This window comes from Embiotoca jacksoni, unplaced genomic scaffold (genome assembly GCF_022577435.1).
Source record: "Embiotoca jacksoni isolate LCO1_2020_lvr unplaced genomic scaffold, fEmbJac1.0.p SCAF_9, whole genome shotgun sequence".
NCBI classification, from domain to species: domain Eukaryota; kingdom Metazoa; phylum Chordata; class Actinopteri; family Embiotocidae; genus Embiotoca; species Embiotoca jacksoni.
This window is the reverse complement of record NW_027185447.1, coordinates 2,747,514-2,768,111: the sequence shown is the minus strand read 5'-3', so window position 1 is coordinate 2,768,111 and position 20,598 is coordinate 2,747,514. Positions and strand designations below refer to the sequence as shown.

The window sequence follows — 20,598 nt, the reverse complement described above, 5'->3', positions numbered from 1 at the left end:
GGAAAATTGGCCACGTTTACATAGAGAGAACAAAATGTTTTGATTTGTCTAAGTAGGAAAGTCACAGTTGGCCCAGTAACATGACTGTGAGTCAGCGTGCAGCAACACAACCTCTGAGACTGAAGCAGCTAAATGGAAATCCTCCATCATTGACGTTACTATTTACTCCTGTGCTTTCAATCACGCTTGAAGACGGAATATTTTCTGGGAAAAGGGCTTTTAGGATACAGGTATTGAGACGTGGTCAATAGGGCTTCAACTTATTTTCATTATTGATTAATCTTGTGGGGTTTTTTTCTTTACAAAACAATCAGATGTTTTGTCTTTAAAATTTCAGTAAACAGTGACTCATTTTTCTCAAAGCTGAAGCTAATATGTCCTGTTTGTCCTGATTAACAGTCCACAACCAAAATACATTAGGTTTGTTATTATGGAGGATGAAAGGACCAGAGAATAGTCACATTTAAGAAGCTGCAATCCAAGAATTTAATTTTTTTAAATTAATTAAACGAATAATCAATATCAAAATACTTTGTAGTTCAGCTTCATTGTTCACTAATTTGTATGTTTTTAAATGATATTTACTGAGTACTGAGCCTTTGTAAGAAGTACTGTATATTACAATGTACCATGTAATGATATCCAGGCATTCTGTGGTATCTTCAGAAACAGCATAAACAGAAATATTTTCTGACCTTGAATATGCTTGGCAGGGAGAGTTTTGCTAAAAAAGTATCCAGGTTAATATAACAATCATGCATGTTACACTGGCCAAGGCCATTCACAAACCGGCAACCCAAACGATGCACTAGAAGTAGCAATATGTTTGGGTTTCTGGAATTTGTAGGATGCTGTTGGCAAAAGCCTTAAAGGAAATGCCAAAAAAAACCCAAAAAACTGAAGAGAGATAAACTAAAATTCAGTTAGAAATGTTTAATTAAATTCATCAAGGGATTTTCAATTATTGAATGTGATAAAACGCACATATAAATTATCATTTATTTCAGTGGAAAAAGAAACGTGCGGCATGGAGGACCTGAGCAGATATTAGTCGGGATTATAATTCCACTTTTTTTAATTTTTTTTGTTTTTAAACACCACTGCAAGACGCCATGCCCTTTTGCAGTCACTGCGTGTATACGCGGCAACGCTCGTGACCATTTTGTCCAATGAGACTTGCCGTAGCGAGGTGTGCAGCACCAGCTGCGGTCCCTGTTTGTTTTGAAAAGAGAGTCCCTGTCTGGTCGGAAGACACCTCGCCGTTACGGTGGCGTGACAGGAGATATGTGGTGGCTGACAACGTGACAAGAAGATGGACAGGCGTGGTAAGTGTACCTGAATGTTGTTTTTGTAGTGCTAGTCCTGTCCGGAGGGGCCGGCACGGTGTGCTGGCTAAGTGTTAGCTCCGTGCTGAAGGAGGACGCTGCGTGCTGACCAGTGTGCAGGTTTGCAGAAGCTGTCAGCTCGTCTACAAAATGCATCATCATTTTCTTCGGTAAATCCAACGCCAGCAATATAAAAAAAAAATACCTGTGCACACTACTATTATGTAGTGTAGTAGAAGGAGAGAGAAGAGGCTAAAACATTTACTATAACTGAATTAATAAACATTCACCAGCCTTGTTTATTTTTTAGGAACTGTGTTTTAGTTAAAAAAAAAAAGAAAAGAAAAAAAAGAAGTTGTTTCAACTAAATTACAAAAAGAAAAGAAAACTGGAGATAAATTCAATTAATCCACAGACCTCCTTACTCCTGCCCTACTATTGCTGATACAGGTGTTAATACAAGCGCTACAGTGACTACTAGTGCTCCTACTACAACCATGCGATGTGTGTTAGTGAGGTTAACCAGCCTTTATTAGCTCCTTTTATAGTTCACAAACTCATGTAACCCATTATTAACCGAGAAAAATGGATTAGTGCAGCGACTCCAGTATTGCTTGGACTTTGATCAGTACACTTTACGTTGTTCCACCTGGTAAAAGTCTCACTGAGATTGGCCCCGGTCAAGAGAGCAGTTTAAACATTGTTACAACAATAAACACAAACAATATAAACAAACAAAAACAACTGCCACATACTACAAACGAGTGAATTCAACATCCAGTTAGGATTGGGCGATATATCAATGATTTATCATATGACGCTTCTTAGATTTTAGGTATTGTAATATCATGTTATGGCATAACTCTTGTCTTTTCCTGGTTTTAAAGGCTGTAATTACAGTAAAGTGAAGTTACCAGACTGTTCTATAAAATCTTATAGTGTAAATATTTTTTGTGAAAGCACCAATAGTCATCCCAGCTCTATATCTAGTTATGATGCCATGCAGGTCAAGGACAAACAGACAGCTATGATGATTAAACAAACAGATAAACTGAGTGAAAAGTTCAGATCAATCACTTTTACAGAGAATAGTATTTTCTCCATCCTTAAAAATTCACCTAAGTTTCCCCTTAGGAATATGCTCTGAAAATGTTGGGTCCTTCTGTACGGTGTGGAATTATTTATGAATAATAGCCAACAATTGATGAAGAACACGCAGAAACGGCCACTTAAATAGAGAAGTGTTGTGTACAGGACAACAGCCAGTAGTAAAAAGCTGCTACTTCCTGATCTACTCCTTCTCAGCTCATTAAAGACTTGAATGCAGAAATTTCCTTGAGTGTACATGCACTGTGTTGGCCTTGGCGTAGCCTGTTAGTGAAGCCCGCCATTGTGCTATTTGAGGTTGAGGATTGCTTTTTGCCTCCTCAGCTCAGATGACTGTCTTGTGTCTGTCTTGTTATTTGTGCACACCCACCACATTTCCCCTTTTTTGGACGTTGCAGAAGGTTTTCACAGGTCTGCCTGGAAATTAAACTGAAAGTCTGGACTTTTCTAGGTTTGTCCACAACTTATTGCACAATGTAGGATTTATAAAGTGGTACTCTGTCTATACATTTGCACGTGTACATTTTCGATTTACACAATTGTTTTTATCATCCTTTTTGCTGTTATTACATTTTAGGTTCTGTTTTTATTCATATTTCCTCTTTTCCTAACTGTTTGTGGAGCAAATGTATAAAAGCAGTTTCCCTATAGTAGGAAAGTTCTCTGATTCTGATTTCCTTCAGTTAGAAGCTTTCCTTCCTTCAAAATCGAGGCCCTTTGAACAGCGTGATTAATTCAGGGTGAATTAGATAAGGTATAATGACAACTTTCAGATTCCTGGCGGAGGAATGTGGCGGAGGAATGTGAATGAATTGGTCACTTGACACCAGCTGGAATTCAATACCACTTTGAGACATCAAGGTTATACTGGAGTAGCTTTATTGCCTGATAGATGTGTCTTTAAATGGGATATTTCAAATACTCTGACACACAGCAAGCGGTGGGAAATTACTTCCAAAGCCAGAAGGTTTTTGATTGCGGATCTGATCCGTTTCAGGCCATGTTCAAACAAAACGAGCATGTGATTTGACAAAAATAACACTGCCAATAAACTTTCACATCCTTGTAGTACAAGTATGAGCATAACAACTGAATAGAAGACTCGGTTCTTTTTGTTTCTGGTGCACAGATTGTGCCGGCTAGAGTTTCCAGTACAGGGCACAAGCTCTTCTTAGGCACATGCAGCATGTTATGGTGACCTTTACACCAAACACTATCTTTTATCATGTAGGAAAGATTTCCTTAGTGATAACTTGATGTCTAACTGACAGGGATGTAGGGGGAGTCCATGCACTGTAGTACCTTGATATTTTTTTTACAATTTAATATTATTTTATTTGTATTTCTATCTGTCAAGTAAAATTATGACAAGTTTTTAGTGACCTAAGATGGCGCCGTGCTGTTACAGCAGCTCCCCCGAGTGTGTTTTGTTTTAAGTATTTTCTTTCTTTCTCCTCTCTTCGGAGTTGTTTTTTTTTCTTTCTTTCACTTCTGTTAAGTGACGGTCAGACAATGGACCGTAACTTTTCCACTTCTCTGGTGGCTTTTCTTCTACTTTTTTCCCTCTTCGTAACGGAGAGCTACGCACAGTGGACTGGGGTCATTGTTTACTCTCGTGATCAGCTGATCGCGCTGAGTAGGCCTCTACTGCTGCTGCCCGGAGCGAGGCCTGAAATCCCGGACGAACTTCGGAGAAGACGTCGGGGTTGCAGAGCTGGAGCTAAGCTGAAGGCGAAGAGGAGGAAATTCAAACCATCCGTACCGGCGATTTTAATGGGGAACGTGAGGTCGTTGGCTAATAAGACGGACGAGCTCGGCGCGCTGGTAAAGACCCAGCGGGAATACCGGGAGTGCAGCATCACGTGTTTCACCGAGACATGGCTGCACTCACATCTCCCGGACCACAGCGCGGCCGTACCCGGCTTCAGGACTGTTCGGGCGGACAGAGACGTCGTGCGGAGCGGCAAGAAGAAAGGTGGAGGGATTGCAGTCTATGTGAACGAGAGGTGGTGCAATCCCGACCACGTGTGTGTGAAGGAACGTTTCTGTATCCCGGACATTGAACTTCTAGCCGTGGGGATGCGCCCTTATTATTTGCCGAGGGAGTTCACGTCCGCCATTGTTATCGCTGTGTACGTTCCTCCATCAGCTGATGTAGAGGCAGCAGTGGACACCATCCACTCCACTGTGTCTAAACTGCAGACTCAGCATCCCGGTGCATTTTTGGCAGTTACTGGAGACTTTAACCAGTCTGGATAAAGTACTGCCAACTTTGCACCAGTATGTGAACTGCCCCACCTGGAACAATAAAACTCTGGACTTACTGTATGCTAATGCCATGGATGCATACAGTACTACTGCCCCCCCCCCCCCTTGGTAGATCAGACCACAACCTGGTCCTGCTGACTCCCAGGTATGTCCCCCTGGTGCAGAGGCAGCCTGTGACCACCAGGACTGTGAGGAGGTGGACACAGGAGGCTAAAGACGCCCTGCAGGACTGCTTTGAGTCCACGGGTTGGGATGTGCTGTGTGGACCACATGGGGAGGACATCAACAGCAGGACGGACTGTATCACAGAATACATCAAATCCTGTGAACACACCACCGTACCATCCCGGACTGTACACTGCTTCCCCAACAACAAGCCGTGGATCACCAGTGACCTGAAGGTGCTTCTTAATCAGAAGAAAGCAGCCTTCAGGTCTGGGGACAGGGACGAGCTCAAGAGAGTGCAGCGCCACCTGAAGGAGAAGATGAGAGAGTGCAAGGACTCCTACAGGAGGAAGCTGGAGGCCAAACTCCAGCAGAACAACGTGAGGGAGGTGTGGACCGGTATGAAGGAGATTACTGGGTTCAAGAGGAGAGAGAGACAACCAGGGGGAACCTGGAGAGGAACAACCAGGGGGAACCTGGAGAGGAACAATGAGCTAAACTGTTTCTTCAACAGGTTTAGTTCACCGCCCTCATCTGTCTCCTCCACACACCAAACCTCCCAAACACCTCTGCTGCCTCCCCCCTCTGTCCCCCCTGGTGAGCTGCATGGACACAGAGTCCTCAACTTCAAAGGGCTCTTCCACCATCGACGCCATGACCCCCCCCCACACACGCCCCTCCCCCCCCTCTCTGTGACGACTGACCAGGTTAGGAGACAGCTGGAGAGACTCCACCAGCGCAAGGCTGCCGGACCTGACGGCATCAGCCCCGGGGTCCTGAAGGCCTGCGCCGTCCAGCTGGCTGATGTCCTGCAACACCTCTTCAACCTGAGCCTGAAGCAGGAGGAGGTCCCGGTGCTGTGGAAGACGTCCTGCCTGGTTCCTGTCCCCAAGAAGACGACTCCATCTGGCCTCAACGACTACCGACCGGTTGCCCTCACATCTCATGTGATGAAGGTGCTGGAGAGGCTGGTCTTGGCCCACCTCAGGCCGCTGGTGAAATCTTCACTGGACCCTCTGCAATTTGCGTACCAGCCTCATGTGGGAGTGGACGACGCCATCATCTACCTGCTGCAACGAGCTCAGTCTCACCTGGATGGAACCGGTGACTCTGTGAGAATCCCTTTCTTTGATTTCTCCAGTGCATTTAACACCATCCAACCACTGCTGCTGAGTGAGAAGCTGTGGGTGGTGGGGGTGGACACGTCCACCGTCTCCACCACCTGCTGCAGGGACAGCGGAGCACTTTCTCCAAAAGATTCCTCCAGCTCCGCTGTCACAAGGACAGATACAGGAGATCGTTCCTGCCCACTGCAATAAGACTGTACAATAACTCACCTCTGGTTAAATCCATCACACAACAATAACACCGTTGTCTGTTTTTCTTGTTTGTTTAAAAAAAAACAAAAAAACTTTGCACTATTGTTTAGTTAGTTTTAATTTAATTTAATTATTCTATTTCATTTTATTCTACTTTATTGTATATACTGTGTATTTTTATATTTAATATTTTTACTGTGATTTTACTGCTGTCCTGTATCTAAATGCTGCTGTAGCGGGAAAAAAAAAGTCCCTTTGGGGATTAATAAAGTAACTACCTACCTACCTACCTACCTACCTAATCATTCTGTCTGCTTTAAAATCCCATTTTGCTTCAATAAAAATGATTCAAGAGGGATGAGCAGACTTAAAACTAATAGTTTTAACTGTCGATGTCAGTGGCTTTGATAAGATTGTGACCGAGGGAGAGTGAAACTATCAAATATCTATGAGGAAGAGTTTACCCGTTTTTTTTTATTGAACTATTCTAAACTGTTGAGCTATCTGCCTTTCCTATTGGTTGTTGGTGATGTCATCATAAAACATATTGCTGTGAATCTTTCCTTTAATTAACATAAGCCTGTCCGTCTCTCAGCACTTCCCCGAACCCGTTTTCAGTTGTCTGCGCGGGCAAAAATCAAATAAAAGGCAAATAAATGCCCTGTGTTTGCTGACGAGAGGATGTTTGGTGGTTCTTGTCGTCGTCGTCAGAAATGACAAAAGGTGGATCGTGTCCCACATTTGCTTCCAGAACCGGTAGAACGAGCTCAGCGGCCAGGTGGCGGGCGCGCGAGGCACCGCGCATGCAGGCTTTAAAAAAAAAAAAAAAAAAAAAGAAGCTGCACGAGCACAGCTGTGAGGTGCGACTCGCCACCGGCAGCGCTGCAACGTCTTTCATCCAGTAACTTTTTCATCTCGGGGAAATCTATATTGGAGACGCTTGGTCCCGAGTGGACGGTAAGCTCGGTTTCTTCCTCGCGCGTTTGACTGTAAAAGAAGCCTGTTTTATTTCGATCTTTCCCAGCTGTTTGGAGGCGGAAGTGAGCATCTAGTCAAACAAATCACCTACTTTGCTGCGCTTCGTTGCGTTTTAAGTGTCCTCGGGTTACAGTCAATTGTTAATTTACTGGCTCTGCTATTGCGTTTATAGCAAACGTGCAACACTTTAAGGGATAATCCATCTCCTCTGTAGCCTATAAAAGTTCATGTTTCTGTTGGAGCTCAGCGTTTCGGTCAGATGTGTTTAGTGACCTCGTAACAGTTTATTTCCCGTAAGTGAAGCAGTGTTTGCATTGTTTGTTTTGACCAGAAATACCTCTTGCAGCGGAATTCGTTGAACTGCATTTCAAGTACATAAATTAAGAATTGAACATCCACAAACGCTTATTTATGAGCTCGGCTCAGACACATCAGATGCCACCTGGCATATTCTTACCTCGCCGCACTTGAGATCATTCAAACGACGTGATCATGTGAACACGCCACCTCAAATATTCTTGCATTGTGCAACGCGGACCAGACAGGGGCTTCGCAGTGTGTGAATATTGACTTTGAAGGTGAATACGTCATCGCAAATGACTTGTTCTTGTCCCGCAGGTAGTGTGGTGGAGCCTCTGAGCGGACTCCCCTCACCCAGCCCACGAGACCCCCTGCTCAGTCCTGACTCGCACATGGTAAGTTCCTCCTCAAGTGTTTCTGCTGAACCACCTGAGTGGCAAAATCATAGACTAGAAAAGGAAAACACTGGCAACATAAGTAAAGGATTCTTTGGTGACAGATGGAAATGCTGAAGCTGTAATGGTGGTGTGCTTTGCTGTGGATGTAGAACTAAAGGATGTGCATTGGTGCCTCCACCCTTCTGGTACGCTCAGATATAAAGGAGGCAGTGGTTGTGGATATTTCTGTCACATTTGGTTTCTGTATCTCTTGGAAAGGCCAAACCACACCGCTGTCACAATCTGGTCTTTTGACTCGATGTTTTTTTTTTTTTTAATCATGCAATGCAAGTGCTGATAAGTTCACCAGATTTATGGAAATGAGCCTCTCTTTGAATGTGAAAATGAACCTGTGTGTGTGAATCTGAATAGACTGTTCGACTCTTTGCCCCACCAGGATGTTCAGGGGTATAAGTGGGTGCGCTGGAGGGTGTGGTTGTGTCGTCTGGCTGCCCTGCTGTCCTTGGGTCTCCTCCTGATTTTGTTTCACTGGCGCCCTCGGCTTGCTGTCCTCGCCCGCTGCTGCTCCTGCCCTCTGGCTTTGGCAGATATTCTGCTGCTAAGAGTGAGAAAATAAATCAATTCCTGTGCCGAATTAAAACCCACTTGATATACCTGACAACTGGATTTCTCCAGCCGTTGCAAAAATTGCAGTTGAGCTGCCTATCACCGTGATCCACATTGTTCTTTTATGTTCTAAGAAATATACAGGACTATATTTAGGTTCATTATCGCTGAAAGAGGCCCATTCCTAAAACAGTAGATTAAGCAGTCACAGCTATTATAAAACCCGCCTTGAAATCTTTTTCAGTCCATTTTACAAATGACTTTAATGTTGAATTATGAATGAGTTTTATCTTCATTTAAAGTGTCGCTTTAACCTTGTAAGAATTGTCCATTTAATGTTTTTTTGACACTGCCAAGAAATAAATGACACAAAAAAACACAGTATACTTAATTTTAACAAGCTTCAATTTAGAATATTGTCCTTCAAAAATATTTTTATATTTCATATTCCAAGTTACTGTGGCTGGTGTGTGTGAAGTAAAAACACTTTTACCTTGATGTCATACTGTGTTTTATATTTATTGATTCTGTTTTATGATATTCTGATCACCCATCAAAAACAGGAAGTATTCCATGTTTTGTGCTTCCTGTCTTTTGAGCAATCACATTTTTGTATATGATCCTCTCTTTCAGGACAGTTTTGGGCAGCAGCATGTGGTGCAGGTCCTCACAGAGGAGATAGGGGAGGGCAGGTGAGCTCCACGGCTCTATTCTCTTGACAGTATCACCTTCAGCCTTTCAAAACTATCCACGGAAACTTTATGTATGCTCTGCTTACTTGTTTGTTTCCTTCCAGTTTGGACTTGCTGGCACAGCTGGAGGATGCTGAATGGAAAGACACAGTTCAGCTGTACAAGGAGGAGGTAAGGAAGAATTCAACTCAGGGAGTTTCTTGCAAAGTAAGCTGCTTCGTCATTTTCCTCCCAGACCTGAAAGTGACTTTTATTGCGTTGCAGAAAACACTGCTGTGCTACTACCTGTTTGAAGGGCTGCGTTACGTCTGGCTGGACAGGAAGGGAGCTTTCTGTCGTGTAAGGTACTAAAACAGGAAAAACAGAAACTAGTGGCACCCAACTAGACTAAGTTGAGACGTTTGATTAATCATGTATTTGCTCCGTCATTGGCCATTTTCGTGTCAATTAGGGAGAAGAAAGTACCTCACACTTTAGCCTTTTTGAAAAGCGTGTTGCTTCAGCTGATGAATGTTTTTCTTATGATGTTTCTAACAATGCTGAACTCTTCCCTCTCTGCCTGTAGTGTCCTCAATGAAGACTGGACCTGTAAAGACATATATGGCTTCCAGAAGGGCCTGAGTCCTGTGGAGCAGAGCTCGAGGTAGGACTGTACGAATGGACAAAGACTTTCTTGAATCTCAGAAGGCACAGCCGAGTAATTCACCACGTGAATTCTTCCAGGAGACGCATGTATGGAGCCAACCTGATTGATGTGCCTGTGAAGCCTTACACCAAGCTGCTGTTTGAGGAGGTGAGATGAAGGATCACATTTGTATTGCCTCGGGTTGATTTATTTCATGGTGGTCTGAAATGTTTGAAGTGGTAATTTATTCAAATTTCAGATAAGGTATGAAATTGAACCCACACTTTCTTTTTTCTTTTTTTCTTCTGTAGGTCCTCAACCCGTTCTACATGTTCCAAGTGTTCAGCATCACCCTGTGGATGTTCGATAATTATTATTTTTATGCCTTATGTATATTAATTATCTCTGTTATTTCCATCAGTATCTCACTTTATGAGACACGCAAGGTGAGCCTCTAGTGGCATAAATGATTTAATTATAATTATTGATGTGTTTAGCCCTGGATATGGATGTAAATATATATATATATTTTTTTTTTTTAATTTTTAAATTTTTTTTTTAATTTGGTTTTACTCCACAGCAAAGCATCACTCTTCGCAACATGGCCCGGCTGGTCACAAACGTCACAATACGCAGAAACTCCGGAGGTAAGTTTGTGCACATGTTCTTGAGTTTCTCAGAATTTCAGAAAATAATCTGTGTAGAATTTTAATAGATCAAAATTTAGGACCATTTTGACATGAGTCCTGCAATAATGGGCTTCATCTGAAGGTGGAAGACAAAGAGTCTTCGCACAGAAAGAATTTACAATCTTTAAAGGAACAAGACGGAGAGAGAGACAGAGAGAGACAGAGAGAGACAGCGAGAGGCAGAGAGAGACAGCGAGAGACGGAGAGAGTCGTCTTTGGGCATCACTTTGATCTTCAGTGTTGAGAGGTTGGTTAAGAGGTTTATGTATTCATAAATAAGCCTATTTGAACGAGTCTGAAACGGTAAAAGATGAGTTTTAATTTGTTAACTGATTCTGAAAGTACCCAGGTGTTCTTTACAAGCCAATAATAGCGGCCATGTGTTCTCTATAAATAGGTGCATCTTTTGAACCATCGATGTTTCAGTTCACCTTCTGTCAGGACTGAAAGTTAAGAGCAAGAAGAAGAACTGTAGTGGAAGCAGTCGTAAGAGTTTTTCTTGGATTCTATATTACAACTGAATTACAGATTTGTTCTCCTATTTACCTTAAATTTGAAATAAGAATGACCATGGATAAGTGGTAATTTATTCAACTTTCTTGAGGGTTTTATATAATAAAGGAGGATAGAACAAAGACTGACTTTGGCACAACAAATTCCCTGTGATATTTTTGTTTACAAATTACAGCATGTTAGAAAAATTACTCAGAGGCTTGGTTCAAAATCAAACATATCGGACATTTATTCTTGCAAGAAGGAGCAAATACATGCCACCCTCAAAGAGAGGTGTCCAGCAGTGCTCCCGTCACTCCTCCATGTAGCTTTTATACAGTTGACAGTCACTCCCATTCCCTTTGTATCTGCTTTCGTATGGTAATACTGAGTTGGTTGTAGATCACAAGATAAGGACAAAGGGGAGTCGTCAATTAGGTGTGGAAAGTAAAGCAAAAAGTAATCACTTGCAAATAAGAGATAAAACAAAAGAGACTTTGTGGCGCCTGCTTGACAAGAGACTTTCCGGAACCACAATGCAAAAAAGAGGAAGAGACAAATCTTTTCTTTCCATCACAGCATTAGTACAAGTGCGTCCTAAATGTTTTTCAAAAGCCATTCGAGTTATAAAGAACCGCAACGAATAAAACTGCAGTCATGGAAACAGTGCAAGGTTCAAAACTTTCACCAGATCAGCTTAGCAATTATTTTCAGAGAAATACTTTTAAAACCCACCTGAGCTCTTTGTTTCCCACCAATTAACAACTTAGCAACATTCAGCAGCTATTAAAAACTGGAACTTCACGGTTGTACGCCGCCACCAACCAATCAAGTTGACAGTTCCATCCACGTCTGTCTACACTCATATCATATATGTAGTGCAGACTGTGAAAGAATTTAATAAAGGGTAAAGCCTTTATTTTTTGCGATGTACTATAAAAATACAATTGTTTTGACCTGACTTTGTTAACATTTGTTGTTCATGTTTTGCTTCACCATTTGTCAAAATTGATGTTTGGGTAGTTTTAGACAACCCAAACATGGAAGAATATAGAACAGAAAATTGTGGTCATGAGGGATTACAATTGCACAACAAGTGGCAAATAAGATTACTGTTGGTTGAGAAAGAGTTTTAATTTTAGTAGGTTGAAGGAACAAAGAATGGTTTATTTTAAGAAGACTTGGCCTAAAAAGACCCCAAAATTATATTTTCTTAATTATGTAAAAAGAAGAAGAAGAAGAAAGGAGGTATATCAGGAGCTAATTCTGCTTTACTGGGTAAAGTAAAGCCAGACTCATTGTGTCAAGTCATTCTGCATTAAACCCAGACCTCTCCACTCCGACATTCACTCCTGGTGGTGTGTATTTTTTTTTCTCAGAGGAGGAAAGTGTGAGTTCGGAGGATCTGGTCCCCGGCGACTGTCTGATCATCCCTCAGGAAGGGCTGCTGCTGCCGTGTGATGCTGCCCTGCTGGCTGGGGAGTGTCTCGTCAATGAGAGCATGCTCACCGGTAATCATCAGACCTCAACAGCAACACCAGGCACACCTTATCTGGAGGGATTTCATGTTCTTCAGCTTTTTTTTTTCACCTTTTTTAGGATTCAATTAAAAAAAAAAACTCGTCTGAAGTGGGATTATGTCACAATCTTAAAGTTGATTAGAGTCACAAATTGACCCTCTGATTGGAAGTCATCTGGAAAATCCCCTCTGTGTGACTTCTTCTAAGGAAGCCATGTTTATTATATGACGCCGTGCTGAGACCTCAAGCTTTTAATTTGCTGCCCATCACAAATGACTTCAGACATGCACAGTTTTTGAATCCTAAATCTGGACTCTCTGTTGTGATTTGACAAACCCCTCACAATCTTATGAAAATCTGTCATTTTGTGCGTTGTTTTTCCAGTCTGCCCTGCTAGTTTATTTAAAGTTTTATCAGCGAGGAATCGGTGCATTAATCTGTCCTCACTATTCCCGTGTCAAGGTGAAAGCATCCCAGTGCTGAAGACCCCCCTGCCGCCTGGTGACGGGAGGTACAGCTCGGAAACTGAGCGCAGACACACGCTTTTCTGTGGTACCCAGCTCATTCAGGCCAAAGGGTTCCGGCCGGGACGAGGCGGTGCTGTTGCTGTGGTTACAAGCACCGGTGAGTAGAGAAACTGATGATCTAACTTGAGGCGCCAAGTTAAGTTCACACAAATACTATTTGGTGTTTATGATGCAGTTTAAAGGTCTCCATCTGGAGTTTTTGACCACTCGTGGCTCTACGGGGCGACGTTTCCGTGACCGGTTCTCCACACAGTGAACAGTCCTGCCAATGACTTCACATTATTACGTAGCCTGTTGCTCATAAATATATATTATGAAGTATAAACTTTTCAAAGTATTCGAATTAATTAGCTTTGCGATTGTAAATGAGTAACGAAATGCATTCAGCACGTTTGTTACGCCTTAAAGATGTGGATATTGCATTTTGGTGAGTAACACCTGTAGGTAAACAGAAAGTTTGGTAACAGGAAAACTGTTCGGAGGGCTGTACTACAAAGCAAGTTCAACATACCCAGGCTTTCTCTGTCTGAGCTGCTCGCAGTCAGGGGTGATCGCTACTATGACGATGGTTATCAGCTTCCTCTGTTAACTCAGGCTTTCTGCTTTCGGCTCTGAGCGCGTTCACATAAAAGGGGCGGGGTTTGCAGCATCTGACCAATCACAAACACGGACAAGTGTACTGACAGCAGAGTGACATATTTTACAAACGAGAACGTTTTTATTTTAGAAAAATAGGAGGAAATTGAATACATAATCCAGCTGAAAGCAGCACAGCTGCTAAATGGTGGAAGGATGTGCAAGTAAAAAAGTGCACAGTGCACATCTGACTCTAATTACATGTTCATGTTTCATTAAATGGATGTATTCTCATGATGTGTATGAATGTTTTAGTCTTGGACTGTCACCTTCAGCTACAGTGTCAAACGGACTGAGGAGCAAAAAGGAAATGAATATAAAACCACTCAAAGCAATAAATTGGCTTACTGACACATCTTATAAGTACATCATGTACAAGGCTTTAGTGCTTCAATTGTTCTCTGTTGTAAGAGGATATTGGTTAAAAAAAAAAAGAAAAAAGAAATAGAATCTATATCTCTAACCTATATATATAAAAAAAAAATCACGAGGAAAGACAGGTTTGTCTTTCTCTGAACTCTCTGTCCCCCCGCTGAGGACCGTCTCACTCACCGAGCTCCGTGGGATCTTCGACAATTGGTGATGACATTTTTTTTTTTTTTCAAGATACCCAATTGGTCACTGGGTGGTACTTTTGCACATTTTGATCCGATCTCTCCAACATCTCCTGCCCAGGATCAGGTTAAGTTTGCAGCGTAAGTTACCACGGTGATCTAGCCAGTTTGAAAGAGAACCACCTTCGTGTCACTGACAACTCTGGCTTCAGTCTCAACAAACCTCGCAAACACGCTAATCTCACTTCGTAATACACCCCTGAGGGCAACTTCAAGAGCCTGTGTTTGTTCTCCGAGTCAAGCCGGTTCATCTGCTTCTATCTCATCCGCAGGGTTTTTCACAGCCAAAGGAAACCTGGTCAGCTCCATTTTGTATCCTCAGCCAATTAACTTCCGCTTTTACAAAGATGCCGTCAAGTTCCTGCTCATCCTGAGTTTTGTTGGTAAGAGCTTCAACAGCGACCAGATTAATTATGTTTCAAGAAAGAAGCTACTGCTATTGTAATCTATTTATGTTGCCAATAATCAGTGAGTTTTATTGTCCTTCTGTCTTTAGCGCTCATTGGCACCGTTTACATTTTCGTGGTCCTCTTCAGATCCAATGTAAGTACACGCTTATTTTCTGGCCCGCGTGTACTTGACGTGTCGTCAATAAATATGGTACTTCCGCTGACTTCGGGTCGGATGTGTGTCCAGGTGACGTGGATGCAGTTGGTTATCAAAAGCCTGGATATTGTGACCATTGCCGTGCCTCCGGCGCTGCCTGCTGCCATCACCACCGGCACCATCTACGCCCAGCGCAGGCTGAAGGCTCGGGGTATCTTCTGCATCAGTCCACCGCGCATCAACATCTGCGGCAAGGTCTCGATCTTCTGCTTTGACAAGGTGAGGAGGGATCGGCAAGCAGAAGTTTACCGCGAATGCAGAGAAGAGCCGTGGTGGTCGGAGTTGAACGGAGTACACTTGTGTTCTCAGACAGGGACTCTGACAGAGGAGGGTCTGGATGTGTGGGGAGTGATGGAGGGGGGGTCTGCTGGTTTCTCCGAGCTCGTCCCAGAGCCGAGGCTCCTGCCCCCGGGGCCCATGCTCTCCGGCCTGGCCTGCTGTCACACGGTTACGCTGCTGCGAGGTCAGCCTCTGGGAGACCCTCTGGAGCTCAAGATGGTGGAGTCCACCGGCTGGGTATGATACTCGAAATCTTCCTTTTATTTATTTCAAGGGAGGCTTAACCTTGAATGTAAGTCATTCTTTTTTTCAGTAATATTATCAGTACTAAGCTGTCAGTACCACATCATTACTGCGACTGGATAATTCAAAGTTTGACTTGAAAATGTGTATTTGTAAAATAAAGGTGCTGTTTAGTTTATTTTGAAAATTCAACTGGTATTTTTATGCAATCTGCCATCTGTTTCCTTTTTGTTCACAATTACAGAATACTAATAGGACTGATTTGTTTTGCATCACAGAACAATGTTAAAAATCTGTATTTTTGTAATGTTTCTAATTGTCTAGGCTCTCAAGGAGCCAGAGGAAGACGGGGATGTGCTGGATGCAGAGTTTGGCGGCCACAAAGTTTTGGCTGTCATGAGACCTCCTCCTTACGGAACTGTGAGTGTCCCCGCCATCACTCATATCGCTCGATCAATAGGGGTTATTTGTCAAAAAGCAGACAGAATCCCAACTCCTGTAGTACAGCCATCAGTCTTTCTGCTTCCGAGCCTCGGTGCTCTATTTTGACAACTAACTCGATATAGTTAAGCAGCATACAGCAGCTGAGCAGTTTGACCTCTTAATGGTGTTCTCAGTCCGGGTTTTTGTTATTGTCTCCATTCTCTCTTGAAAACTTGAAACCTTAAAAAAAAAAAAAGTAAGCTTCTAAAAATATCTGTCTGTCCGGATGTTCTGCATTTGTTCTTCTCTTTCAGGCCACAGGCGTGGCGGCGGCGGCCATTGTTCAGAGGTTTCCGTTCTCCTCGGCCCTGCAGCGGATGAGTGTGGTGACGGTGGCCCGCGGGGGGCGCTCCGCTCTCGCTTTCATCAAAGGAGCCCCAGAGATGGTGGCCGGCCTCTGTCGAGCTGAAACAGGTTCGGCCCTCACTCGGTTATGTTTTAAATAGGTGAACTATTTTTGTGCAGCATTTGAAGTGATTTGGAAATGAAATTCGTAACACCCAAAATTCATGTAAAATGCATCTGCGTCTTTTACGCGACATCTCGATGAAACAGAGTTGCTTTATGTTTGCAGTGCCGGCACAGTTCTCCAGCAAACTGCGTGGCTTCTCCAGCGAAGGCCTCAGGGTTCTCGCACTCGCCTGTAAACCAATGGACGTCAACTCTGACTTGAGGAACATTGAACGGTGAGAAGAAATGTCTATTTCTGGCTCCTTTGTTGCGTTAAAACTCTTCACGCACTTTAAAATGCAAATGAAGTTACAACTACTAGCTCTGTGTGTCTGTTCACAGAGGGGAAGTAGAGAAAGACATGCAGTTCCTGGGCTTGCTCATGTTAAAGAACCTGGTGAAGCCCAAGAGTGCAGAAGTTATAAACGTCCTGCGACTGGCCCACCTCCGCAGCGTAATGGTCACTGGTGAGTCGCGCTGGAATCAACATGCGTTTACTTTCCTTCATTTTCTGTCTTTCAGATTTCAGTGTTTCCTTTTCAAGATGAATACCAATAAAATATCTAAATACCAGATTGTTATACGCTCTTTAATGTCCAAGCTTGTTGTTTTGTTTCTTCTCCTCCTCCTTCTCACAGGCGACAACGTTTTAACAGCAGTGAATGTAGCAAAAAGCTGCGGGATGGTGGGATGTGACGAGAAGGTGATATTCGTCCTTGCAACCCCCCACACTGCCCAGTCTCTGCCCACCCTGAGGTTCACCGTGGAAGACGGGGGGGCCGCCGGCCCCCCGAGCTCCATAGAAGTCATCACCCAGGTTGGACAACGCTGCACTTCACTTCCCCTCAGTCGTTTTTAAAGGCTCCTTCGCTGCTGAAATGTATTTTTAGAGATCGAGAAAGAGGAGACGCAGCAGCAGTTTGGACTGAAGCTGCACTCGTGCCACTCTGTGATAAATGTTAGACGGGTTGACTTTCATCACATGTCCGGTTGAACGTGAATCGTGGCCTTTCCCCAAGCAGCTCTGCTTTAGGTTTTTACAGGCAGCAGTGATGTTGTTGCTCCTCGTCTTTGCATCACAAGCAGTGTTACAAGAAGCTCGTTTTTTACTTGTAGCCACACAAGATTGTGGTTTATTTCATGGAAAGGACCGTTTCTATTCCAGCAGCTTCCATGTCCAGTCATGTCCTATTTTCCAACAGACTGATTGAATTGATGTTGCCATCATATGATCATTTCCTCTCTCCTCTCAGGGTTTATATCAGGGTGGTTTCAACTATCACTTGGCTATCAATGGCAAGTCTTTTGTTGCCCTCTGTGACCACTTCCCTGAGTATCTTCCAAAGGTAAAGTGAACCGTGTAAATCCCAGCAGAACTGCTCGGACAAAGGAGCACATCGGTGTATTAATGACTCGACGTGCTGTCGTCGCAGGTGTTGATGCGAGCCACGGTGTTTGCACGAATGGCCCCGGACCAGAAAACCCAGCTGGTGAAGGAGCTGCAGAACCTGAAGTGAGTTCAGTTTTCTGTTCAGACAAACAACAGGAAGGAAACCAAAGGAAGTTCAGGAAGGAAATAAAACGAGAGTTGGAAAATACCAAAAGAAAGCCAATTAGTGCGAATCAAACCTCGATCTTCAATGTCCCGCGTAGACGGTTCAATATCGAGTTTACATGTGGGTAAATGGATTGGTAGATAAAATACACACATCTGAGGGCGTTTTATGAAAATAGCATCTCGTGTACGTTGCGTGAAGTGCAGCTTAGAGCGCGTCTACTTTTGACTTTTAACGCTTTGCTCCGCAGAGCAAAAACAGAAAAATCCTGTTTGATCATTTTTTGGTGCATTTGTGGAATCCACACAAAATGTTGCACCAGAAGTTGAGAGCTTTCCACAGTGGCATGGAAAAAAAAAAGACCTAATCGGTGTGCAGCATTTGTCATTTATGCAAATGAAGCTTGCCGGGCAGCACGGGTGATGACCTGACTTTCATCAAGGCAGCAGTGATGAGTTCAGCCCTGCTTCTCGTTCTGCAGCTACAGAGTGGGCATGTGCGGGGACGGGGCCAACGACTGCGGGGCCCTGAGAGCCGCCGATGTCGGGGTGTCCCTTTCCGAAGCCGAGGCTTCGGTCGCCTCGCCTTTCACCTCCAAGACCGAAGACATCAGCTGTGTGCCGCTGCTCATCAGGTGAGGACGTAGGAGGCCTTAGAAGCCCGAGGTAGAAGATCGGAGGCAAAATGCGGAGGACGTCTTTGTCCACCGAACAAACCTGTTCTGTTTTTTTGGCGAAGTACCTGCGAGGGAAGGAGAAATCACTTTCCTTCCTTGTCTGTTGCAGGGAGGGCCGATGTTCTCTGGTCACCTCCTTCAGTCTGTTTCGGTACATGGCCCTGTACAGCCTCATTCAGTTCTGCTCCGTCCTCATCCTCTACACCGTGAGTACCGGGGGGGGATAGACGTCTTCCAGCTATCTGGACTGCAGGTGTAGAGCTGATGACACAGTGTTTGCTCTGCTGGTAGTAAGAACAACAAACACGTCATAAGATGTGATGCATCCACGTTTAGTGGGAGCATAACTTCATAATTACAGCCTAAATCAACGTTCGGTAGCAGCTTTCAATCACTTCCTGCATAAATGTTTTGTGTTCAGGTGAGGACGAGCGTGGCTGACCTGCAGTTCCTGTTTTGCGACTTGCTCCTGGTGACCCTGCTGGCCATCGTGATGGGGAAAGGAGGCCCCAGCGAGGAGCTGCACCACAGCAGACCCCCGGCCAGTCTGCTGGCCGTGCCCGTCCTGGGGAGCCTCTTCATCCACACCTGCATGATCATCCTGGGCCAGCTGGCTGCGCTCTTCATCACCACCTCACAGGACTGGTCAGAAAAAAAAAAAAGACGACTGCTCGGAGCTCAAAGCAACTATTTTATACTGGTTTCTATATTCACACGCGCCATTACACTTGTGTGTTTTAGGTTCATCCCGCTCAATTCGACGGTGTATGGAACGGCCAATCTGCCCAACATGGAGAACACCAGCGTGTTTGCCTTGTCGGGTTTCCAGTACATCATCATGGCCGTGGTGGTCACGAAGAGCTACCCTCACAAGAAACCTCTCTACCACAACGGTAAGTCTTCACAAATGTCCACAGGGTGATTTGGAGTTGGGAAAGTGACACATTAATCTGATAAACTGGCTATTCATCATCATCATCATCGTTAAATGAACCATTTAGTGGTCATAAGTGGCTATTTTCTTGTCTCTAGTGGTATTCCTCTTTCTGCTGTTCATCCACTTTGCCCTGATGACTTGGCTGGTGTTGTATCCCGGGCCTTTCTTCAGCCGAACACTTGAACTCTACGACATCGCCGACATGAATTTCAAAATGCTGCTCGTTGCCGTTGCCGCTCTCAACTTCCTCATTTGTTTCGTTGTGGAGGTGAGTGACGAGAGGACGCTTTTAAGATTTGCTCATTCGTTAGGAAACCGATTACAGTGGCGGTTATTAGGTTTGTAATATCCTACTTTGTGAAGAAAAACGGCTGCTCCGGTCATATTAAGTTTATATCGGTCGTGAAGGACTTCCAACGGTGACACGTTTTCGTGGCTGAAAAGTGTGAAACAGTCACGTGTGTCAGGAACACCTTTTTTTTTTTTTTCATAAAATAGCCTACACACATTATTTATGTACAATAGGTGTTGGAGGTATGCAGCGTTTTATTCTTTTACTTTTGTGTTTGTGTAGAAACGTAACCTTCAATAATCCCTTCAGAATCCTTTGTATTGTGCACGCTGGCTGTTTAACTGTCATTGTCGACGTTGGTAATGTTTCAGTAACTTCTTTTCTGGGTATGACGAATCAACATGTGCGCTGCGTTTCCATTTTCATCTTCTCTGCCAGTGTTGTATTTTCTAAAAGGCCCTCGTGAACGCCACCGTTGTGTTTTGTTTCGCAGTTGCTGATAGATTTGGGTATTTTGAACTGTCTGCGGTTGCTGCGTGGAAGTCGTCCGTCCAAGAAACTGTACAAGCGTCTGAACGTCCTCCTGTCCGACTCCACGTCGTGGCCGCCCATCAATCAAACTCTGTCGCCCGCGGATCACACAGTGGTCTGCTACAGCTAGCGTCCGCCGGCCCGCCGGTGGGCTGTCGGCATCTTGAGGTGCGTCACCAACAACAGAAAGTTATGTTTACCCGATGTTCGATGTAATTTAAACTATTTTTTTGTAAACTGTAGCGTGTGTGTGTGTTATTGAGTCGTGGTGTTTTTTTTTTTTT

At 43.9% G+C, this 20,598-nt stretch overlaps 1 protein-coding gene across 4 annotated transcripts; it reads left to right on the top strand.

The window, feature by feature from the left end:
* The first annotated feature begins 1,173 nt into the window (after positions 1-1,173).
* atp13a2 (ATPase cation transporting 13A2) lies at positions 1,174-20,551 on the top strand. 4 transcript variants are annotated; one of them, XM_069140146.1, is made up of 29 exons: positions 1,174-1,325; positions 7,781-7,857; positions 8,297-8,464; positions 9,100-9,158; positions 9,263-9,329; positions 9,423-9,502; positions 9,724-9,801; positions 9,882-9,951; positions 10,095-10,229; positions 10,364-10,430; positions 12,344-12,475; positions 12,947-13,108; positions 14,534-14,644; positions 14,758-14,804; positions 14,898-15,086; positions 15,177-15,383; positions 15,714-15,809; positions 16,127-16,286; positions 16,447-16,558; positions 16,665-16,789; positions 16,961-17,139; positions 17,576-17,668; positions 17,756-17,835; positions 18,360-18,512; positions 18,664-18,760; positions 18,976-19,199; positions 19,296-19,447; positions 19,587-19,759; positions 20,277-20,551. In XM_069140146.1, exons 1-29 carry the CDS (start codon positions 1,313-1,315, stop codon positions 20,442-20,444), a joined length of 3,474 nt encoding a protein of 1,157 aa, XP_068996247.1. In that variant the 5' UTR covers positions 1,174-1,312; the 3' UTR covers positions 20,445-20,551. The 4 variants fall into 4 exon arrangements, with proteins under 4 accessions (XP_068996247.1, XP_068996249.1, XP_068996248.1 ...); XM_069140147.1 differs by lacking the exon at positions 1,174-1,325 and adding an exon at positions 6,233-7,141; XM_069140148.1 differs by lacking the exon at positions 8,297-8,464.
* The last annotated feature ends 47 nt before the right edge of the window (positions 20,552-20,598 follow it).